Here is a 22,916-nt window from a genome sequence, read left to right as displayed (position 1 = left end):
ACGAAACAATCGTGACTTCGAATACTTGAAGAAGATTCTTAGTGAATTGTTTGCTCATGAAGTCCCTGTCGATAAAACCGCGTCTGCAGGGAAGAAGGACCTGGATGTTGTGTTTGATGACCCTGTTGAGCAACCCGAGTGGCTAAACCCAACCAACCCGAGGGGTGATGACCAGATATTCGTCGAAGTTCTGGGAACCAAAGAAAAATTGCAGTACGGGCCTAATGCGCAGAGTTACCCTAAGGAAATGTTCAGAGACAAAAAGAAAAAAGTGCCGAACACAAACAAAATGAGTATCATAGATGGGGGTGATTGGTCTACGGGAGACGCAGGAGGTAAAAAAGAGGAGAAGAGAGAAAGGAATCGATGGAAGGGACACAACCACGCTGGCGACGAACACACCAAGAGGTACCTCAATGAGTGGCTGGTGCACGTTCCTGGCGGAGAGCGCCTCGCGAGGACGCTCGCCCAGGACCTGGGCTATGATTTTTTCGGCCAGGTACAGTACAGTGCAGTTCTCATATGTTTCAAACTTCCATCGCGTAGCGATTACTCTTCTTCTGAAGAATACTTACTATATAATTCTATCAAACTAATGCACAAGTATCGAACTGAAATCGTGACCATCCTCACTCTTGTGGGATGAAAGGCGAGGGAACTCCTTATCACTTGACCAAGGAAATAGCACTTCTCTAAACTGCGCATTTTAAAGATGAAAAAGGATATAGAGAAAAGTGGGAATTTTTGTTCTAAGTTATGATCGAGCGAAAATGTCACTCAAGACTTCTCGTGGTTTTAAATCTGTTCTTGGGTTGACGTCTGCGAAGGGTTGATTTCCCTCAGGTTCATCCAAACATCGGTAATGGCTTTGGTGACTTGAATCCTCGTGTGGGAGTTTGGACTTCGGTAAATCCAGGTAAATAAAGGAAAATGTTTCCAACTTTACTTATGATGTTAAACCACAACCACGCAGAGTATATACCATATCTCACTATGGCTTATGCCAGACGATTTTATTCATTAGAAAGAAAATCCTAGAGGCTAATATACACGGTCTTAGCTATTCATTAAATTTCGTATGTGTATCAGTGGTCCTCATAAAAAAATAAAAAAAACGCCCTCTTTATCACCTTCGGTCATTGGTGCCATTCTCAGTTCCCTTTAATTTACAAAATTGATAGTCTTTTTGATCTGCTTTCTCTTCCAGCTCATTTCTTATTCACTTCATTATCTGAGTCATAATGATTTTTTTGGTCTCTGTCTTTCACGGTTCATATTTTCAGCTATCTTGTGAAATGCAATAAACTATTCTTTTTCATTTGTCGTGGGATTTATCTAATATTTTCACGACTGCCCCATCCTCCTTTATAGCTCTCCCTGATTTAATCTTTATTTTCTTCAACACTATCGTTAACTAGGGACCCAAATTTCTTCTGTAATTTCTGGCTTCATTATCATCGCTATAGAGCATTTTCATATGATATCCCCATATCAGTACTTTCTTTACATTCCTACATTTGCATTAGTATCCTTGATGATATGCTTATCTATGTTACCAGTTAATTCATCCATTAGTTTATACTAGTGATGGGACGATATGAAATTATGTAACGATTCCGATAAGAGTCCCGTTACTGCCCTAAGTTTCCGATTCCGATAGATTATTAACAAGTGTACTTTGTTCATAAAGTATTTGTTTTCCAAACTAATTGCAGGGCCTGGAAATAACCGTGAATTATAGCCATTGCAGTTATCGGACTTGGACTTCTATAGGAATCGGAAGTTTGGAGCAGTATCGGAATCATTCTGGTATCGTCCCACCACTAGCTTTATATTCTTTTTGGATTTGATCTATCTAATTGTCCCGCTTCCTTACATTTCTCTTGTAGCTACTGTCTTACATGTCCTTTTGGTTTCTTCACATGTGTCAGCATATCGTTCTTTGATCATATTCTGGGCTTTCTTCATTTGTCCACATCATCATGATTTCTGCCATCCATTCCTGATTAGTCCTTGATTCCTGTGGAAATTTACTTTACTGAATATACCTATATATATATATATATATATATATATATATAGATATATATATATACATATGTATATATATACATATATATATATATGTATATATATATATATATATATATATATACACATATGTATATATATACATATATATATATATATATATATGTATATATATATATATATACATATATATAATATATATAATATATGCATATATACGTACACACGCACACACACACACACAATCCTGCCCAGGGCTGCAATAAATTCAGTATTAATGCGCTGCGAGTCGTTACGCCAACTCTCGTGGGCGGGGAGTTGTGGGTGTGTGCGTGTAAGATCAGAGCATTACCCATAGATCGGTCATTTATGAGCTCTGAGCTCTCTTCCGGGAGGGAAATAGCTGTCGATCACGAGTCCAACACGTGATCCAAAGACCATGGTGAATACACACACATACACACGCACACACACACACACACACACACACACACACACACACGCATATATATATATATATATATATATATATATATATATATATATATTTATATATATATATATATATCAAATCAGCCATCCTGAGTCCACTGCTGAACAAAAGCCTCCTTCATAGCATTCCATGAATCGCACGACCGTGCCATCCTCTGCCACGTCAGCCCTGCAAACTTCTTGGTCTCCTCTCTCCACCTTCTGTCTGGTCTTCTTCCACGCTTCCTATCTTGCGACGTCCACTCAGTAACACACTTGCTCCATCGCTCATCAGTCGTTCGCACTAACATACCCGCCCAATTCCACTTCCTCTCTTTTACTACCTCCACAGTATTTTTCACTTTAGTCCGCTCTCTCACCCAACTTGCTCTCTTTCGGTCTCTCGGTGTTATTCCCATCATTGATCTCTCCATTCTCCTCTGTGCAGTGTATAGCTTTGTTTCCATCGTCTTCATCAGTTTCCAAGTCTCACACCCGTAGATTATTGCATTGATTGTAAACTTTACGTTTCAAACTTAAAGGTAGAGAGCCTCTCAGGATTTTATTATACTTGCCAAACACTTTCCAACCAATTGTAATGCGTCTTTTTATTTCATTATCATGATCTTTCGTCACTTTCACCATCTGGCCTAAATAATTATACTCTTCAACTTCATCAAGACTCACCTTCAATATAATATCTTTACTTTGAACTTTCGTGTTGAACATTACTTTGGTTTTACTCTTGTTAATATTTGAACATACTTGGAGACTTTCCTTGTTTAGATCACTCAACATATCTTGCAAGTCTTCAGCTATTTCTGAAAGAAGGATAATGTCATCCGCAAATCTTAGGTGGTTCAAATATTCGCCATTGATCTTCAAACCTTTTTTTTTTTTTTTCCAACTCAACCTTCTGAGAATATCTTCCAAACAAGCTGTAAATAATTTAGGTGAAATTGTATCGCCTTGCCGTACTCCTTTCTCGTCTCGATCTTGATATTTTCTGTATCTTTATGTAGTCGAATTATAGCGGTACCTTTCGCATAAATCTTTTCTAAAACTCTTACGATATGTTCGTTTGTACCCTGTTTGCGTAGCGAGTTTAGTATTGCTATTTGTTCTACCGAGTCAAGGGCCTTCTCGTAATCTACAAAAGCTAAATAGAGAGGTATATTGTATTCTGTCGTTTTCTCGATTAGTTGGTTTATCGCCTGCAATGGTCTAGAGTCGAATATCCGCTCCTAAAGCCTGCCTGTTCTCTCGGTTTCCATCTAAAACTTGACTTAGTCTATTTGTAAGGATCTTGGAGAATACTTTATATACATCTGATAGCAAGCTGATCGGTCGATAGTTACTTTGGTCCTTCTTGTCTCCTTTTTTATGAAGCAAAATCACTATAGCATTGCACCATGATTCAGGAACGCTTTCCTGACGTAAGCACTGGGTGTACAAGTGGGCTTATTTGATATGAACTAATTTCCCTTCGTCTTTCCACAGATCTATCGATATACCATCTTCCCCGGGTGCTTTTCCTCGTTTCATGTTTTTAGAGTAAATTCTACTTCTTCCTTTGTAATCTTTGGTACACTACTGACGTCTACACATGAATTTACTGACTCAGCTACGGTCTTCGACGAGTAAAGCTGTTGGTAATATTCTTCTACTCTTTTTACCATTCTGTCTCTACATTTAATTATTTCTCCATTTCTATCTTTCAAACATATAATTTGCTGTCTTCCTAAAACATGTCTGCGCTCGGTCCCTTTAATAATTTTACCTTTCCGAATAGTTTCCTCTATTTCATCCATGTTTCTCTTTCTTTTCTCTGATCTCTGCCTTTTGTTGATAAGCTTATTTAGTTCTACTCTTTCTATTTCGTCTCTCCTGCTTTTAATCTGCATGGCCCTTCTTCTTTTAATTAGGTCATTTGTAGGTTTGGAGTATTTGTTTTATCTAATGTTTGTTGTACTTCCTACTTTCTCTGCCGATTCCCTAATGGTATTCACTAAATTCAAATTAACATCTTCCACTGTGTCCTCGTTAGTTCTTAGAGCTTCGAATCTGTTTTTAATTTCTAACTGAAATTTCTTATTATTATCCTTAACCTTCGCAAGGCTTATTTTCTTTTTTAAAACTAGTTTATTTCTCTCTGTTCTGAAATTGTATTTAGCTGTGCAACCTACCATTCTATGGTCACTACCTATGCTGACTTTATTTATCACCGTAACATTGCTAACGCTTTTGCTCTCATCTAATATGAAGTCTATTTCGTTCTTTGTTGTTCCATTTGGAGTTCTCCACGTCCAGTTACGACCTACACGCTTTTGGAAGAAAGTGTTCATTATCCTCATGTAGTAGTTTTCTGCAAAATTGACTAACATCTCACCTCTGTCATTTCTTTCACCTACTCCAAATTTACCAATGCACGTCTCATCTCCCATCTTCTTCCCCATTTTAGTATTAAAGTCGCCTAACCAACGTGTACTTACTTTTTTCTTAATCTATTACCTGACTTAAATCACCATAGAAGAACTCAATTTCATCGTCTAAACTCAGTGAAGTTGGTACATAAACTTGAACTATTTTTAGAGTGTATCTTTTACACAGCCTAATCACAATTTAAGCTACCCTGTCCGATAAACTACTGAACTTGACTACGTTACCAGCAACCTCTCGGTTTATCAAGAATCCTACTCCACTAGATCTTTCTTTGACCTTACCTCTATAGAAGAACAGGTGGTGACCATCTTGTAATTGTATCAGCTTTTCTTCCGCTCTTCGGACTTCGCTCAGTCCTACGATGTTCCACTTGATGTTGTCTAGTTCTTCCATTAAACTCTCCAGCCTGTGTTCTTCTGAGAGAGTTCTTATTTTGTAAGTATAGATCTTTATTTTTTCATGTTATTTAATGTCCAAGACTTTGATCTGCTTGGACAGTGCTTACTCACATTCGGTGGCACACTGCCCGTAAACACACCAGCCAATGCCGTTGGACCTTAAGGAGATGATGATCCAACAGAAACGCCCGGTTTTGTTTTGGTTGTACTGTTCATGGTTGCTACGATTTTTTTCAGTAATCTCACCTCCTTGCCAACTGGTTTCTGGTGATATTTTAAATAAATAAAAAATCGATTTTTTTTTTTTTTTTTTTTTTTTTTTTTTTTTTTTTTTTTTTTTTTTTTTTTTTTTTTTAAGATAAAAAAAAAAAAAATCGCCAACCCTGGTGACCACTAACCTCGTACAATAATATTTCTTTGTCGCGGCTCGTGCCGCTTAAATTCTTCTTATCGGCTTAAGAAACCTGCACAGCGAAGCTATAGCGATAATCCCATACCACACTCCTGGTCATATGGCCATTTCCCGAAGGTTGAGTGTGGTTTGAATTTTCCGCCAAAATCATCGGAAATTTAAAATTCCCGGCTCTGTGCAGGCATGCGCATTGTCGACCCCACCTCCCCCTCCCTATCCCCTCCCTTCTTACCCGGCTAGCTCGAGCCGGACGTCGCGTCACTTCAATGAGAAATGAAGGCTTCGCCTGTGGGAGGAGGGAGGGACCCTAAATCTGTGCAGGTTTCTTAAGCCGATAAGAAGAATTTAAGCGGCACGAGCCGCGACAAAGAAATATTATCGGCTGAAAGAAACCTGCACAGCGAAGCTATGCATGAGACGAGGACAGGTGGGAGGAGAGGTGAAGCCTGAATCAAACCGTTATTACGTGTGTCTTTCCTATGGGAGACTTATTCATTTTATCACTCAGTAGAGGGGAGACAGAAACGTCAAGTACCCACGCCGAAGAATGTGACATGCACAACATTGCACTGTTCACACAATGCGTAAATTATACGAAATTTGTATCCTGTTCAACGGTTCCTGGCCCCTCCCCACTCCTCGGTCGCCCTTTGCCCCCTCCACTTTTTTGAGATGAGAGGGGTGGAGCCGTTTCCATGGCGACACATGGGACAGGGGCGACTGAGTGGTAGAGACACCGTGTCCCCAAGGGAGTCGTCGATGTCCAGTCCCTAGGTCCCGCACCCGCTCCACAGAGTGGGTGCGGAGAAACTCCAGCGACCGGCGTAGGGCCCCCGACCGAAGCCAGGGACGCAACAACCTGTGGAGTGCTGAGGGTATCGGCCCGGGCAGGTCACGCGGGAGAAGCAGTATGCTCCTGTCGACCTCCCGTACCAGCCGTCGGCGCCCCAAGCGGCTCAGTGGAAGGGCCGGGGTCGCGAAGTTGAGGCCCCCGCCACCGAAGGAGGGAGGACGTGTGAGAGAAGCACGCTCTTTTGGCGCAGGGGAGCACCCGAAGGACGCTGACTGTGTCCCACTCAATCCCGAGCCAATAAAGTCTGTGTGGGAGCAAGGGCAGACCCGTCCCAGTCCACCCCGAACTCCACGTCCGCCAACACACTCAGAGCCATTGAGATGTCGGCCGATGCACCCTCCCCGGTGGGCAAATGCATCAACTAGCCGTCTAGGAACATGAGTGTGGAGACGCTTGCTTCCGTCCAACGTACGCCTACCACTCTCACTAGTTTCGTGAAGATCCTCGGGGTAAGCGAGAAACCGAAAGGGAGTATGCGAGGCCAAGTTCGTTTCCGAGCGACCTCGTCCGTGGGCGTTAGTCAAGAGGCTTCGTCCTGGGTGAAGACGTTCCCTGAGCGTCTCCCACGAAGACGGGCCTGGACCCTCGGTATGTATCCAACTCACCCCAAGTCTTCCCGCGGGAAGTTCTCGAAGCCCGTGGCGAGCGTCTTCATCCAATAGTGTGCTATGGCAATTTGTGACGTCTCATCACCCACAAGCGGACTTCTATATGTTTAATACCTAGTGACATCATGTGATTATACTGTGACGTCACCGGATTGATCATGGCGCCATAGGATCGTCTCGTGACGTCACAGGGACACAAATTGACGTCATAGGACTACATGGTGACGTCAATTTATCACAATGACGTCATCATACCGTGACATCACTGAGTCACAGTGAGCGTTGAAATAAATTTTGACATGGTAAAATTCTGGACCATCATGACTGTAGATTAAATTAAGTTGAATAGGAAAAGTCATGTTCATTTCGACCCAAGTCACAGTGAGCGTCGAAATTAATTTTAACATGGTAAAATTCTCGACCATCATGACTGTAGATTAAATTAAGTTGAATAGGAAAAGTCATGTTCATGTTGACCTGAGTCACAGTGGGCGTTGAATTAGTTTAACATGGTAAAATTCTTGACCATCATGACTACAGATTAGCTTAAGTTGAATAGGAAAAGTCATGGTCATTTCGACCTAAGTCACAGTGAGCGTCGAAATTAATTTTAACATGGTAAAATTCTCGACCATCATGACTGTAGATTAAATTAAGTTGAATAGGAAAAGTCATGTTCATGTCGACCTGAGTCACAGTGGGCGTTGAATTAGTTTAACATGGTAAAATTCTTGACCATCATGACTACAGATTAGCTTAAGTTGAATAGGAAAAGTCATGGTCATTTCGACCTAAGTCACAGTGAGCGTCGAAATTAATTTTAACATGGTAAAATTCTCGACCATCATGACTGTAGATTAAATTAAGTTGAATAGGAAAAGTCATGTTCATGTCGACCTGAGTCACAGTGGGCGTTGAATTAGTTTAACATGGTAAAATTCTTGACCATCATGACTACAGATTAGCTTAAGTTGAATAGGAAAAGTCATGGTCATTTCGACCTAAGTCACAGTGAGCGTCGAAATTAATTTTAACATGGTAAAATTCTCGACCATCATGACTGTAGATTAAATTAAGTTGAATAGGAAAAGTCATGTTCATGTCGACCTGAGTCACAGTGGGCGTTGAATTAGTTTAACATGGTAAAATTCTTGACCATCATGACTACAGATTAGCTTAAGTTGAATAGGAAAAGTCATGGTCATTTCGACCTAAGTCACAGTGAGCGTCGAAATCAATTTTAACATGGTAAAATTCTCGACCATCATGACTGTAGATTAGCTCAAGTTGAATAGGAAAAGTCATGTCCATTTCCACCTGAGTCACGGTGAGCGTCGAAATTAATTTCAACATGGTAAAATTCTCGACCATCATGACTGTAGATTAGCTCAAGTTGAATAGGAAAAGTCATGGTCATTTCGACCTGAGTCACAGTGAGCGTTGAAATTAATTTCAACATGGTAAAGTTCTTGACCATCATGACTATAGATTAGCTTAAGTTGAATAGGAGAAGTCATGTCCATTTCGACCTGTTTTTTTTTTTTTTTTACTTATATCGATATCAATATCAATATATATATATATATTCATTTATTTATTTATTTTTTATAAAAATAATATTGTACAATTCACATAGTGCATAAATTCTATGTAGAATATTGTATCTTGCTCAGCGGTTCCTGGGCCTTCCCCTACCCCTCGGTCGCCCTTTGCCCCCCCTTCTTTTGCGAAGAGGGGTGGAGCCGTTCCCATGGCGACACATGGGACAGGGGTGATCGAGTGGTAGAGATACCGTGTCCTGAAGGAAGTTGCTGATGCCCAGCCCCCGAGGTCCTGCACCCGTTCCACAGAGTGGGTGCGGAGAAACGCCAGCGATGCCGCGAGGCCTCTGATGTTGTGGGCGTGGGGGGCATGGCCCGGGTCGGCCTTCCGGTGCCCTGTTGGTGGTGTCAGCTAGCCAAGACAGGAAGTCCAGAACTGTGCTAGCGGAGATGGTCACTATCGCGTGTCTCCGAAGGAAGTCCTGGAATCTCCGGTTGGGAGGGTTGTTGGATCTGGATGACGGTCGGGACCGTAGCGAAGACGCGGTCTGTCGCTTCCTGGTCGAACAGACCACGGGAAAGGGGAGCTGCTCTCACCACGCCCCGGCGAGCTATCTCCGGGGCCGACCGCGCTGCAGACTGACGAGCTGCCGGACGAGCCGCGGTGAAGGCCCTCGCTGCTGGGGGTAGGGCTGATGACGCCATGTTGGCTGTACCCTCTGCCACGGTAGAGAGTGCCGCCAGGGTGTCTCTGCATACAGAAAACACGCGAATCAAATTAGTAGGGCGAGAAGGATCCCGATCCCCGGAGGGTGTAATAAAGTCACATCGCTCAATTGTAGAACGTATAACATATGCGAAGCCGAGGTCGTTTCCGAACGACCTCGTCCTCGGGCGCTAGTCAAGAGGCTCCGTCCTGGGTGAAGACGCTACCTGAGCGTCTCTCGCCAGGACAGGTCTGGACCCTCTATAGATTGAAATATCCCACTCACCTCAATTCTTCCCGCGGGAAGTCCTCAAAGCTCGTGGCGAGCGTCGTCAGCCAGTTCCTCATCATCGCCATTGCCGTGACGGTCGAGATGGTAGAGGCAAGGTCTTGTCTGGTCGAGGCCTCCGTCGTCAGCAACTTAGCCTCTGGTTCACTAAGTTGATGGGGGAGGGCGGGGTCCCTGCCCGAGTGCCACAAGCAATCGCGCAGGCCCTCCGGCGCGAAGGGTGGTGGCAGGACGACGGGGAATGATGAAGGGATATGCCGTCGAGGAGGAACCGTCTTGGGTTGGTCTTGGGCCCGCTCGAGAGCAGGGATGTCTAAGGCTTTCTCCCCTTTCTCCTGCGGGAACCAGGCGTTTGGGGAGAGTGCTACCGCCGGTGAGTCCCCCGACCTGTCGACAAACATATGCCCATCAGGGTTTAAACGAGGGTTCTCCAGGAGAGCACCTAATGCGTCCAGAGTGTTAGAGGTGGAAATCCTGGAGGGCGTGGAGGCCGGGGCGGAGAGGGGTCGAATCTTATATAGAACCTTAGCCCCCTCCGCGTCGTTGGCCCACTTTAGGATAACGTCATCTCTCCTCCTCCAGCCCTCCAATAGCGAGTAGTCGGGAGACCAGGCCACTAGCTTGTGATCTTCTCCAAACGAGTACTCCCAGGACCGGGGAAGGTCACACCATGAGAAGGGGTGAACTCAGAGTCCGTCATGGTAGGAGGATAAGGTAAAGAAGAACTGTAGTGGTCCTCCACCCCGTCCAACCCGACGGACGTCTGATTGGGGGGTTCCTCCTGAGAGGGGCCTTCTAGTCCTATACCTGTCGCCGGCACGGAGGGGCGGAGGGAAGGACCAGGAGGGAGAGTGGGAGGGGGGGCTAGAGCCGTAGGTTCAATAGGAGGTTGCTCTGGAGAGGGGTGCGTTATGATTTGCGCGGCCTGAAAGGCCGGATAATGTGATAGGGCCGATTCAAGGACGGGGCCTATCCGGGACGGAAGGAGGGCAGCCACTTGGGCAGCCAGAGTTCCCTCTCCCCTCGTTTCGTCCCCCGGCTCCCTGCCCTTGTGGGATTTACGGCGAGGAAAAGGAGAGCGAGGAAGGGAGGGTGAGTTGGGGGGAGAGGCTGTGGAGGGTGGGGACAAGCTGAGCGTCCTGGACCTCGGTGAGGCAGACCTCTTTTTCGAGCAAGATTTCCTGCCGGGTTCACGTGAGTGAACTAGGGAGGAAGACGAGTTCGTGGGGGTGCTTGACAAAGCAAGCCGTAAGGGTTTTAAGGACCCTTGATGGTCGGATGTATGGGGCTGCCGAGAGGCCTGAGGACGCTCGGGGACACCATACTCCGCAACATCAGACTCGTCCCCTTGTACTCCGAGAGGCCCAGGTTGTCCACCAACGGAAGTCTCGGAGACATAGGGAGACGGATGGCGAGGGCGAACGAGGCCCAATTCCACGCCTAACGCCGGATCCGCCCACACCAGGGGGGGGGGGTCGTGAGCGGATTTCAATTTCCGAGCTCTGCGCCATGCCTCCCGAAGAAGTTCGAGGGCGGCTAGCTTGGAACGGGTTTTGGGAGGAGCAGCACGAATCTCCTCAACCCGCGCTTTGCACACAACGCAGGCTAGGGGGTTAAAGCCAGCTTGTGAGAAACAAGGGGCATGGCGGGAGCAGAGGTCGTGGTGGCCGTCTGACGAGATCCTGGCTGTGCAGCCGGATTCCACACACAAGCGTTTGGTCTGAAAATAGAATAATGATAATCATAGAAGGGGTGTCCCAAAGGTGTCTGGACACAACACCGAAGGGGAAAAACTGCAGGAGAACAGGTAGGGCTCCCTACGAGAACACACGAGCACGAGCAGGAACCAGACTTACCGGCATGAAAAGAAGGTGGGTTGTGGAGTGACCGACTCGTCTGGTTCCGCGATGCTAAGTGACGCGACGTCCGGCTCGAGCTAGCCGGGTAAGAAGGGAGGGGATAGGGAGGGGGAGGTGGGGTCGACAATGCGCATGCCTGCACAGAGCCGGGAATTTTAAATTTCCGATGATTTTGGCGGAAAATTCAAACCACACTCAACCTTCGGGAAATGGCCATATGACCAGGAGTGTGGTATGGGATTATCGCTATAGCTTCGCTGTGCAGGTTTCTTTCAGCCGATAATACCTGTTAAGTCCGGGTAAAATTGGCATTTCAAAGCATAACAGTGCCTTAAAAATAGTTTCTTATATCACTATAAAAGTTTATATTAACTTATACTGCATTGAATAAGTCAATAGTTGATATATTTGTCCTATATACAATATTAGGTTTCTAGTTTTGATATATTTGTCCAATATAAAATGTTAGGTTACAAAGAAAGCAATGGCCTCCGCTAGCGGAACCAGGGATCTGGGTGCGTACGTCCTGTGTAATAGTAGTCCTTGATATATATATATATATATATATATATATATATATATAATGTATATATATATATATACATATATATATATGTGTATATATATATATATATATACATACATATATAATGTATATATACATATATATATATGTATATATATACATACATATATATATAATGTATATATACATAGATATATACTATATATATATATATATATATACATATATATAATGTATATATACATATATACATATATATATACATATATATACATGTATATATATGTATATATATATATATATATATATATATATATATATATAGTTGCTGGATAGACCTTGACCTGCAATAGCAGGATAGGGGTAGGGTGGGGGTGCGGGGCTTCATTGACAGAGACACCAGTCGAAATGCAGTTCCCCTCTTCCTTACCCTTGCAACTCCCTGGAGTGATCGCTGAATAATGGGACCGCCCGTGTCTGCCACGCCACAGGAGAGCAATCGAAACAAGAGACACCGAAGAATGTGTTGTTGGAAGGAGTTAGACTTTCCTTATCTGTTTATCTTCTTTTGTTATCATTATCTTTGTCGTTATATATATATATATATATATATATATATATATATATATCTATATATATATATATATATATATATATATATATATATAAATTTTCTGGTCGTGGCACTGTACCAAGGTGAACCTTTTCAATACAGTGACATACCTAAGACTGTCACATACTAAGGAAAAATTTTACTCATTGAGGGCAGACAGACTGAACGAACAAGTAGATTGATCAGAGATATCTTCCAGGTTTTCCTTGTATGAATGAATAAGAATGTAAATGGAAGATACTGATGGTGTGGTTTAACGACTGGTTGTCGTTTGGAGCGTGAAATTAAGTAAACAATGTTATTATTTCAACTTCACCGGTGGTGGGACTAGAACCGCCGTCCCTTTGACCTTCATCACAAGTAATGATGCCCTGCCCTAACCCGTTCAGCAACCGAGCATGCCTTGGTTTATGTTGGAGAACCTAATAGTGAAGCTCACACCCTCAGCAATGGGTACAGCATCCCAATACTCTCCTCGTCTCGGCCCAAGGTGCAGTAGGAAAATGCTGAATGGGAACTCATAGAAAATCAAAGTCCCTCAAGAGCCATCTGGTCAGGTTGCTTCGAGGCTTCCCAGTCGAACTTCCTATCCAACGCGCACCTGCTATTACCAGCAGAGAAGTAGCAGATGGTAGTAGTGGACTACCAAGTTGGCCCTGATCACATTTAGTACTTCCAAACCAAGACAAGACAAGGCAAGACGGGAAAAGACAAGACAAGACAAGGTAATGCAAGACGAAAAATAAGAAGACAGGACAAGACAAGGTAATGCAAAACGGAAAATAAGACAAGGAAAGACAAGACAAGAAAAGAAAAACAAGACAAGAAAAACAACACAACATAAGGTAGAGAGACGAGAGAAACAATAAGAAAGGACATGAAAAAAAGACAAGAATGACGTTAAACCTTACTAGGAAAACTAAGAACCAGGCCATCGTCTAGAAACTGTTGTTGCTAATTGTTTAGTATTTCACTTATACCACGACTTTAACTGATCTAGAAGCAGTTAGTATTCTTAGTGTGAATGATGGTTAACAATAAGGAGTGATAGAATAAAAAAAAATAGAATAAAAACAAAAATGATAGCCAGATCATGACGAAGAACATTTGGGACTCTACTGCCAAACATCTTCCAGATTTTTTTTTTTTTTTTTTTTTTCACGACGAAAAAATTGTTAGAAAAGGTGTAATTGTGGTTGATACTGAAGATAGTGACGAATGATCGTGACGCTCTTGTTAGTGATGACGAATTTGGACTTTAACGGCAGTGTCCTTGAGGATGACATAGCGAGCGATTGAAGTGCCAAATGTTGTAAGTTCGATTGAGTGTTTGCAAATCGAACCCTGTGGATAGAGAGCTCTTCTTCGAACGACCAATAGTGGTATATACACATGCGCATGCGCATGTGTATTTCTGTGAAAATAGCGCGTTGTACCAATTTTATAATCTCTCGATATTTTGTTTTTACAAAACTGGCACCAACTCTTTCCAAAATGACACATGAACAAAGACTGTCCAAATTAGAATTACTAACTCTGGAACAAAGAAGGGAAAGGGGAGACTTACTAACAATCTATAGAATTATGAAGGGAATGGAAATCTTAGATAAGAATGACTTATTGAAATGGAAAAACAAGAGGACACGAAAATAAAAAAAAAAAGATAATTACAGAAGAGATCTAAAAAAATAACTTTCCACACAGAGTGATAGATACTTGGAACAAATTAGACAAAGAAACAGTGTGTGCAAACACTATTCAGGATTTTAAGAAAAAACTTGATGCTGAGAGATACAGAGACGGGTCACACGAGCCGTATGATACTAGGTAAATACAACTAGGTAAACACACACACACACACACACACACACATATATATATATATATATATATATATATATATATATATATATATACAGGTATATATATACATATATATATATATATATATATATATATATATATATATATATATATATATATATATATGTATGTACATGGATCTACAGCAGTGGTTCTTAACCTGGGGTACCTGTACTCCGAAGGAAGGATTACGAAACCTTAAAATTTGGGGTACGAGACATGATACCCAGTGCAATGGTATTGTATATTTACCATGAGAAAGCATAATGTGCATTCATTGTATTTTACTAAATGACATTTCTAATTTGAAATAAAAAAGTACCTTTGTTCAGTAATTGAATATATCTAATAATTTCTCAGCAAGGGTTGTATCACTAATCCTTTTCATATCTTTGTATTGTATTTCTGAGATATCAAGGGTACGAGCGCTGAAAACTAGAGAACGCAAGGTACCTCGCAATCAACATTGAAATTGGTGATGATGAAAATCATAGAACTCCTTATCCGCCCTAGATTTAGGATATGCAGCGGTGGTCTGGTCTCCGTATAAAGTTAAACACACAAACAAAATTGAAGAGATACAAAAAGCAGTGACCAAATTGATTTTCAGGTTTACAGATCGAAAGAAATTACAAGCGCCAAACCTCTTGTGAGAAAAAGTTTCTCAAATCACAAAGAATATTAAGGTGTCATTTAATCGTTTACAATTAGCTAGCTAATGGATATAGAACAATAAATGACACCTTATCTTAATGATTGGAGTATCGGCAATATACGGTACTCGTAGACATGGCAAAATTTCGTTCTAATGCATAACCATTCTGCAAAAAATTAATATATTAAGTAACTTCCAAACTCTTGGGGAAATGTTTTAAATTCATGTTCAATATTTGCAATGTATAATTAACATAGAGAGAAATACATTTTGGTTACAAAAAATGTGGTACGTATATTCTCTCAGTGTGTTTTCACCAAAGAAACATCTTATCAAAAATAAAGCAAATGATATTTGAATGTATCAATTCATCACCTGCATTTCTTGCAGAGGAAGTATGAATTAAATGAATATATTAATCTATATTTCCTGTCGAATCTTTTTTTTTTTTTTCGTTGTTGGTCAGTTTTAAGTCGGTTTTGGGACAGTATAGGCATCGCGACATCAGCAAGGCACATGCGCACACTTGTGGAGTAAAAGCACACCTGCGCAATTAAAATCAGTGCCAGGTTCAATGACGTCATCACGAGGACCATATGTGATTCAGCTGTCTTGATTTTATCCTAGAGAAAAAATTATACAATGTTGCTGTTAGACACTAAACAATGTCTTTCGATGAATACATGTAAAGAGTACGAAAATATTCTTTAATTTTGTCTAAGTTTGACAATGTTTTGGTTTCGATTTAAATTAAAACAGCCAACACACCCACCCACCCCTCTCATCTCCCATACCATCCATCACATGCACATATGTATGCGCGGGCACACGCGCGCGCGCACACACACACACACACACACACACTCTACCATGACTCGATGGCGCGGTGGTAGCGTTCACGGTCGCCACTGCGGCGGTCCGGATTCGATTCCCGCCCAGGGCTGAAATAATTTCAGTATCGCTGCGCTGCGAGTCGTTAATCCAACTCTCGTGGGTGGGGAGTTAGGTGTGTGTGTGTGCGTGTAAGGTTACAGCATTACCCATACATCGGTTATATATGACCTCTGAGCTCTCTTCCGGGAAGGAAATAACTGTAGATCACGAATCCATACGTGATCCAAGAGTGAATCACACACAGGAGACCGAAAAAAACGATTTTTTTTTTTTTTTTTTTTTTTTTTGAGAGAGAGAGAGAGAGAGTACTGGATCTGAGGCTAAGAAAATGGTACATCAGAAAAAAGGAAACATAAACCAAAAAAGAGAAGAAAAGAAAAAATTTAAAGTGGCATACACAAATATGGACGATGTGATTTTTGGGATAAATGAATTAAACGACTATTTGTTAATAGAGAAACCAGACACAATGAGAATTGTGGAGACAAAATTGAAAGGTCCTATATCATCAAGTATGGTGGGACAAGGTCTATACAACCATTGGTTGAAAAATAGAACGGATAAACATGGGGGAGGAGTCATGTTATTGACTAGAAAGGGCTTAAATGTGATAAAGATAACAGAAGGTAAAGAGAATGTGGATATGATCACGATTAAAGTTGAAAATAGTATTATGAAAAACAGAAAATTTATAGTAGTATATGTGGCCCCCAAAACACAGGCTTAGTCTGATAGCGATCATTCAGAATTACTGGAAGACAAAAAGAACGAATTATCTGAGGCCCTGATAGATGGAGGAAACATAGTAATTATGGGTGACTTTAACGCAAAAGAAATAAATTGGGAAGAAATGACAATAAAAGGTGGAGAACTCGGGGGCAACATTCTACTGGATTTGACCATTGATTATACATTGACTCAATGGGTCAAAGAAAATACCAAATATAGAAACAATGAAGAACCGTCGAGACCAGACTTGATATTCACTTCTGAGCCTGAAATTGTGGACAAAGTGAATTACAAGACACCAATTGGGAAGAGTGACCACATACTGATAAAGTTCGAACTTAAAGAACAAAATGATGTGAGAAAAAATGAGAAACACATAGAAGGAAGATTAATGTACAACAAAACGGACTTTGCAAAACGTAAACTGGGATTTTTTTTTTTTTCAAATGAAGAAACAAAAATGGAAGAGAAATGGAACATGTTTAAAAAAAAATACAAGGAGGGAACAGATAAATATGTACCTAAGAAGAAACAAAAAAGGGTTTACATAAAATGCTGGTATAACAAAAAGTGTAGTGATGTTAGAGATAGAAGAGACAAAGTCTGGAAAAGATGGAAAAAAGATAAAAAATGACCAAATGGCAAACGTACATCAAACTGAGAAACGAATATGTAGATATACGAAAGGGAGGAAAAAGAAACTACGGAAAAGATATAATAGATAAATCCAAAGACCAACCTAAACTATTTTACAGATATGTAAATGATAAACTAAAAGACAAACACGAAATAGTGAAACTGCAAGAAGGAAATAAAGAATATAGAGATGACGTAGAAATGGCTGAAGTTATGATCAGGCATTTTAGATCTGTGTTTACAATTAAAAGCTCACAAATTTGGAATGAAGGACATTGAGAAAGATCCCCCAAAATGAACAAAATAACGGCGACACAGAAAGAAATAAGGAAAAATAAAATGACGTTAGAAAGTCACACGGGCCTGATGGAATTGAAAACTGGATATTAAGAGAATAACTAACGGACATAATACACAAGATAATTGACTTCTCACTCAAAGAAAGAAAAGTACCACAAGATTGGAAAAATGCAAATATTGTACCAAAGAAAATCAAACAAACTATAGACCGGTATCCCTTAGAAGCACAGTAGCAAAAATATGCGATTTTTTTTTAGGAAAAAATGGATTAAATACTTGTAAGAGAACAAAATACTAAATCCAAAACAATTTGGTTTTAGAAGAGGAAGATCATGTACCATAAACTTAATATGCTTTTACTCAAGATTAATAGAAATAATGCAAGAAAGAGACGGATGAGCAGATTGTGCTTTCTTGGACTTACAAATGGCTTTTCACAAAGTACCACACAAAAAGCTACTAAGAAAATTTGAAATAATAGGTGGAATACAAGGAAGTTATTGGAATGGATGAAAGATTTCTTGAACGGAAGAAAAATGAGGGTGGTACTAAGAGACAAGAACTCAAATTGGGAAGATCTGATAAGGGGAGTCCCTCAAGGCTTTGTATTGGCTCCGATAATGTTTGCTATTTATATAAATTACATGGATGAAGGTGTGGAGTGTTATATGAACTTCTTTGCAGATGATGCGAAACTACTCAAGAGAGTAACTACAGAGGAAGACTGCAAATATTTTCAAGACCTGGACAAATTCTGGAAGTGAACTTCAACATAAAGAAATGTAGCATAATGGAATTTGGAAAAAAAAAAAATAGAATAACATGTCAATATAAAAATGGTACAAAAGAAGTGAAAAAAAAAAAAAAAAAAAAGTAAACTCGGAAAGGGACCTAGGAGTAACTATCTCAAATGACATGATACCAGACAAACACGTCAATAAATTGGTCGGAGAAACTTTCGCCTTATTAAGATCAACGAAAGTAGCCTTTGATTACATGGATGAAGAAATGGCGAAGAAAATACTAGTTACACTGATAAGACCAAAATTGGAATACGCTGCGACACTATGGTCACCTAGTTCCAAAAAAATATATAAACTAGAAAGAATTCAAAGAGCAACGACAAAGATGGCGCCAACACTCTCCAATTTGACATACGAACAAAGATTGGATAAATTAAATCTACCAACCCTGGAACAAAGAAGAGAAAGAGGTGATTTGCTAACCATCTACAGAATTATGAAAGGGATGGAAATTCTTGAGAGAGATGATTTACTAAAGTGGAACAGAAGAAAAACAAGAGGACACGAAAAGAAACTTTAGAAGGACAGTTACAGAAGAGGTCTGAAAAAGAACAGCTTCCCACACAGAGTGATATATATCTGGAACAAATTGAATGAGGAAACAGCGAGTCCTAAAACTATACATGACTTTAAGAACAAACTGGATGCGGAAAGATACAAAAGCGGGTTACTACGAGCATAGCTCTCTTCCCGTAAAATACAACTAGGTAAAACTAGGTCAATACACCTGGTACTTATAGGGGACTTTAACTACAAAGAAATCTGTGGGGAGGAAATGACTGAAGGGTGGAAAGAACCTATGGGGAAATGTATTACTGGATATGATCATGGAATATACAATGACACAATGGGTCAATGAAAATACCAGACACAGAAGTAATGAAGAGACTGGATTTAGTATTTACAACAGAACCTGAAATTGCATTTGGAAATTGTGACCACATGCTAATAGAGGCTGAACTAAAGGAAGAAATATATATGGAGAGAAAGGAAAAGTACAGAAAAGGAAAACTGATGTACAACAAAACGGACTTTGGAAAAAAAAAATTCAAAATGCAAATTGGGGAAAAAAACCCTCTACATTAAAGAGATAAAAGTGGAGGAGAAATGGGCGATTTTGATGGAAATCTACAATGAAGGAGTGAATAGGTGCGCACTAAGAGAGGATGTACATTAAATACGGGTTCAACAGAAGATGCAGCGAGGCGAAAGATAGAATAGACAAAGCTTGGATAAGATAGAGAAAATATTAAAAAAAAAAATGGAAAATGGCAAATACATATAAACTATAGAAATGAATTTGTAAAAGTGCGTAGAAAGGAAAAAAGAAACTATGAAAAAGACATTATAGAAAAATGTAAAGACGAACCCAAACTATTCTATAGATATGTGAATAGTAAACTTAAAAATAAACAGGAAATGGTGAAACTATGACACGGAAACACAGAATACACAGAAGATCTAGAAATGGCCGAAGTCATGAACAATCACTTCAGGTCAGTTTTCACTAGAGAAAAAGAACAGCATTGGGACGAAGGAAACGAAATGCGATCTCCCCCCCATGAGGGAAATAATAATAACATAAAAAGAAATAATGGATCAATTAACGAACCTTGACATCAGGAAATCGCACGGCCCAGACGGAATTGCAAATTGGATACTAAAAGAATGTAAAGAAGAACTAATGGACAAAATATATAACATAATAAGTTGCTCACTCAAAGAAGGAAAAATACCAAAAGACTGGAAAAATGCCAACATTGTACCAATATATAAAGGAGGAAACAAGGAAGAACCAACTGACTATAGACCGGTCTCCCTAACAAGCACTGTAGCCAAAATTTGTGAGAAAATTGTCAAGAATAGATGTGTAAAACACCTGGAAGAAAACAATATAATAAACCCGAGACAATTTGGATTCAGACAGGGAAGATCATGTGTTACAAATTTAATTTGTTTTTACTCAAAACTTATAGATATAATACAAGAAAGGGATGGATGGGCTGACTGTGCTTTCCTAGACTTACAAAAAAGACTTTGACAAAGTACCACACAAAATATTAAAAAAAAAAAAAATGGAAATCATAGGAGGAATACAAGACAACCTACTAAACTTGATGGAGGACTTCCTGAATGGTAGAAAAATGAGAGTAGTACCCAGAGAAAAGTATTCAGGTTGGAAGGAAGTACGAGTAATTAGTGGAATCCCGCAAGGATCTGTATAGGCTCCAATAATGTTCGCTATTTATGTGAGTGACATGGATGATGATGTGGAATGTTACATGAACTTCTTTGCAGATGACGCTAAATTGTTGAGGAAAGTGAAAACCGAAACGGACTACGAATCGCTACAGAGAGACCTGAACACGTTTTAATAATGGAGTCAAAAGTGGGAAGTGGACTTCAGCATTAAGAAATGTAGCATAATGGAGTTCGGAAAAAAAAAGAATATCAGGACAATATACAATTGGAACGAAGGAAATAAAGAGAGGGGGATCTGAAAAAGACCTAGGAGTAATTATCTCAAACGACTTGTCCTCTAATCAAATAAACAAAATTGTCGGAGAATCCTATAACTTGCTATGATCAATAAAATTGTCGTTTATCTATTTGGACGAAGAAATTATTTAAAAAAAAATATTAGTCTCATTAATATGGCCTAGACTGGAGTATGCTGCGACATTATGGTCACCCAGTACCAAAAAGAATATAAAGAAATTTGAAAGAATCCAGAGAAACCACGCAAATGGCCCCAGAACTTTCAAACGTGCCATATGAAGAGAGACTGGCTAAATTGAAATTACCGACTTTGGAACAAAGAAGAGAGAGAGGCGAGCTACTGACCATCTATAAAATCATGAAAGACACAGAAATATTTGATAGACAGGACTTACTAAATTGGAACAAGAGAAACACAAGAAGACATGGAAAGAAAATCAAAAATGATAGTTATAAAAGAGATTAGACGAAAAACAGTTTTCCACAGTGTGGTGGACATTTAGAACAAGCTGAGCGAAACAATTGTGTGTCCAAAAACCATACACGTATTTAAGAGCAAACTAAACACTGCGAGACACAAAGGCGAGACACTACGAGCGTAGCTCCCCTCCCCGTAAGGTACAACTAGGTAAACACACACACTTCAACGAACGGATGGCTTAGAAGACGTTCTGAAGAAAATTGAAGTTTCGTGGATCCCAACGCAAAGAGAAGTGCCTATTGTATTTACAGGGTGGGGGAAATTGCTCGTGGGGTAGTAGGAAAGTAGGGAAAGAGGAGAAGGGGAGGGATTGCTGAGGGAAATGGAAGGAAATGAGGAAGGAGAGGACTTGGCCCAGGCAGACAGGCGAAAGGTAAACAAACGGCCCCCCGACCAGCTGAGCGACGATGAAATGTCTAATAAAAATGTAAAGATTAGAAGTATAGATAGGAGCAATACAGTAGAAAGTGATGAGAATATTTTCCAGGGATTTAAAGAGGGTGGGGGGGACACAACCCCCCCCCCCCCCCGACTGACAAGACTAGAAGAGAAGGTCGATAAGATGATCGAGGACTTGGAGCGTAGGTTCGGTCATGTTAACAACATTATACGGAGGGTAGAAAATTTGGAAGAACTAGAGAAGTCGAACAAAAACTTAACTAAGGAAATTGAAGAATTAAAAAATCAGTTAAAAGAAGTAAAAGAAGAGAATAAAGTCTTAAAGGAGAATAATAAGGAGAACAAGGAGGGTTGGAAAAAATCCAAGAAAATAGCAAAGTTGCATTCACTGACATAATCAGACAGCAAATGAATGAACAAACTGAAAACTCAGTTATTAAAGTGATGAGACAGAAGGAGAATATAGTAAGAGACTTAGCAGACAGAAAGAAATGTATAATTATATTAGGAATGGAAGGGAAACATAACCCAGATAGAACCACAAGAATCAAAGAGGAAAATGAAAAAGTAAGAAATTTACTAGAATTAGTTCAGGAAGATGAACCAGAAATAATGAAACAAATCGAAGAGAAATTCAGGTTAGAGAAATATAGTACAGACAAGACCAGACCAATTAAGATTAAATTCAGGTCACAAACTACGGCTGAGAATATCTTATCCAAAACAGGGAAACTAGCAACAAGTGAACAATATAAAACGGTATGGATAAAAAGGGAAATGAATAAAGAGGAAAGAGAGGAAGAAAAACAGAAAAGACTTGAAGCTAAGGAAAAAAACGAGATAAGAACGGAGTCAGAAAAAGAGAGATTCTATTGGAGAGTAGTGAATATGAAACTAAAGAAAGTCGA

At 40.3% G+C, this 22,916-nt stretch overlaps 2 protein-coding genes across 4 annotated transcripts in view; one reads left to right on the top strand and one right to left on the bottom strand.

Moving 5' to 3' along the window:
- LOC143027766 (neuroendocrine convertase 1-like) overlaps positions 1–22,916 on the top strand; it is a 159,656-nt gene that overhangs the window by 211 nt on the left and 136,529 nt on the right. For all 3 annotated transcript variants that reach the window (XR_012966647.1, XM_076189294.1, XM_076189293.1), the window contains exon 1: positions 1–499. This exon is cut by the window's left edge and continues 211 nt beyond it. Coding sequence is in view for 2 of the 3 variants with exons in the window: in XM_076189294.1 (XP_076045409.1) it covers positions 1–499 (499 nt within the window). In the remaining variant the exon portion in view is untranslated. The remainder of the gene's footprint in view (positions 500–22,916) is intronic.
- LOC143027767 (uncharacterized) lies at positions 10,368–11,730 on the bottom strand. Its single transcript, XM_076189295.1, has 2 exons — positions 11,608–11,730; positions 10,368–11,471 (listed from the first exon to the last, which is right to left on the bottom strand). Exons 1-2 carry the CDS (start codon positions 11,611–11,613, stop codon positions 10,368–10,370), a joined length of 1,110 nt encoding a protein of 369 aa, XP_076045410.1. The 5' UTR covers positions 11,614–11,730.

The sequence above is a fragment of the Oratosquilla oratoria genome, chromosome 8, assembly GCF_046742065.1.
Source record: "Oratosquilla oratoria isolate Oo_2021 chromosome 8, ASM4674206v1, whole genome shotgun sequence".
Classification (NCBI taxonomy): domain Eukaryota; kingdom Metazoa; phylum Arthropoda; class Malacostraca; order Stomatopoda; family Squillidae; genus Oratosquilla; species Oratosquilla oratoria.
This window is presented reverse-complemented; position numbering and strand designations above follow the sequence as displayed.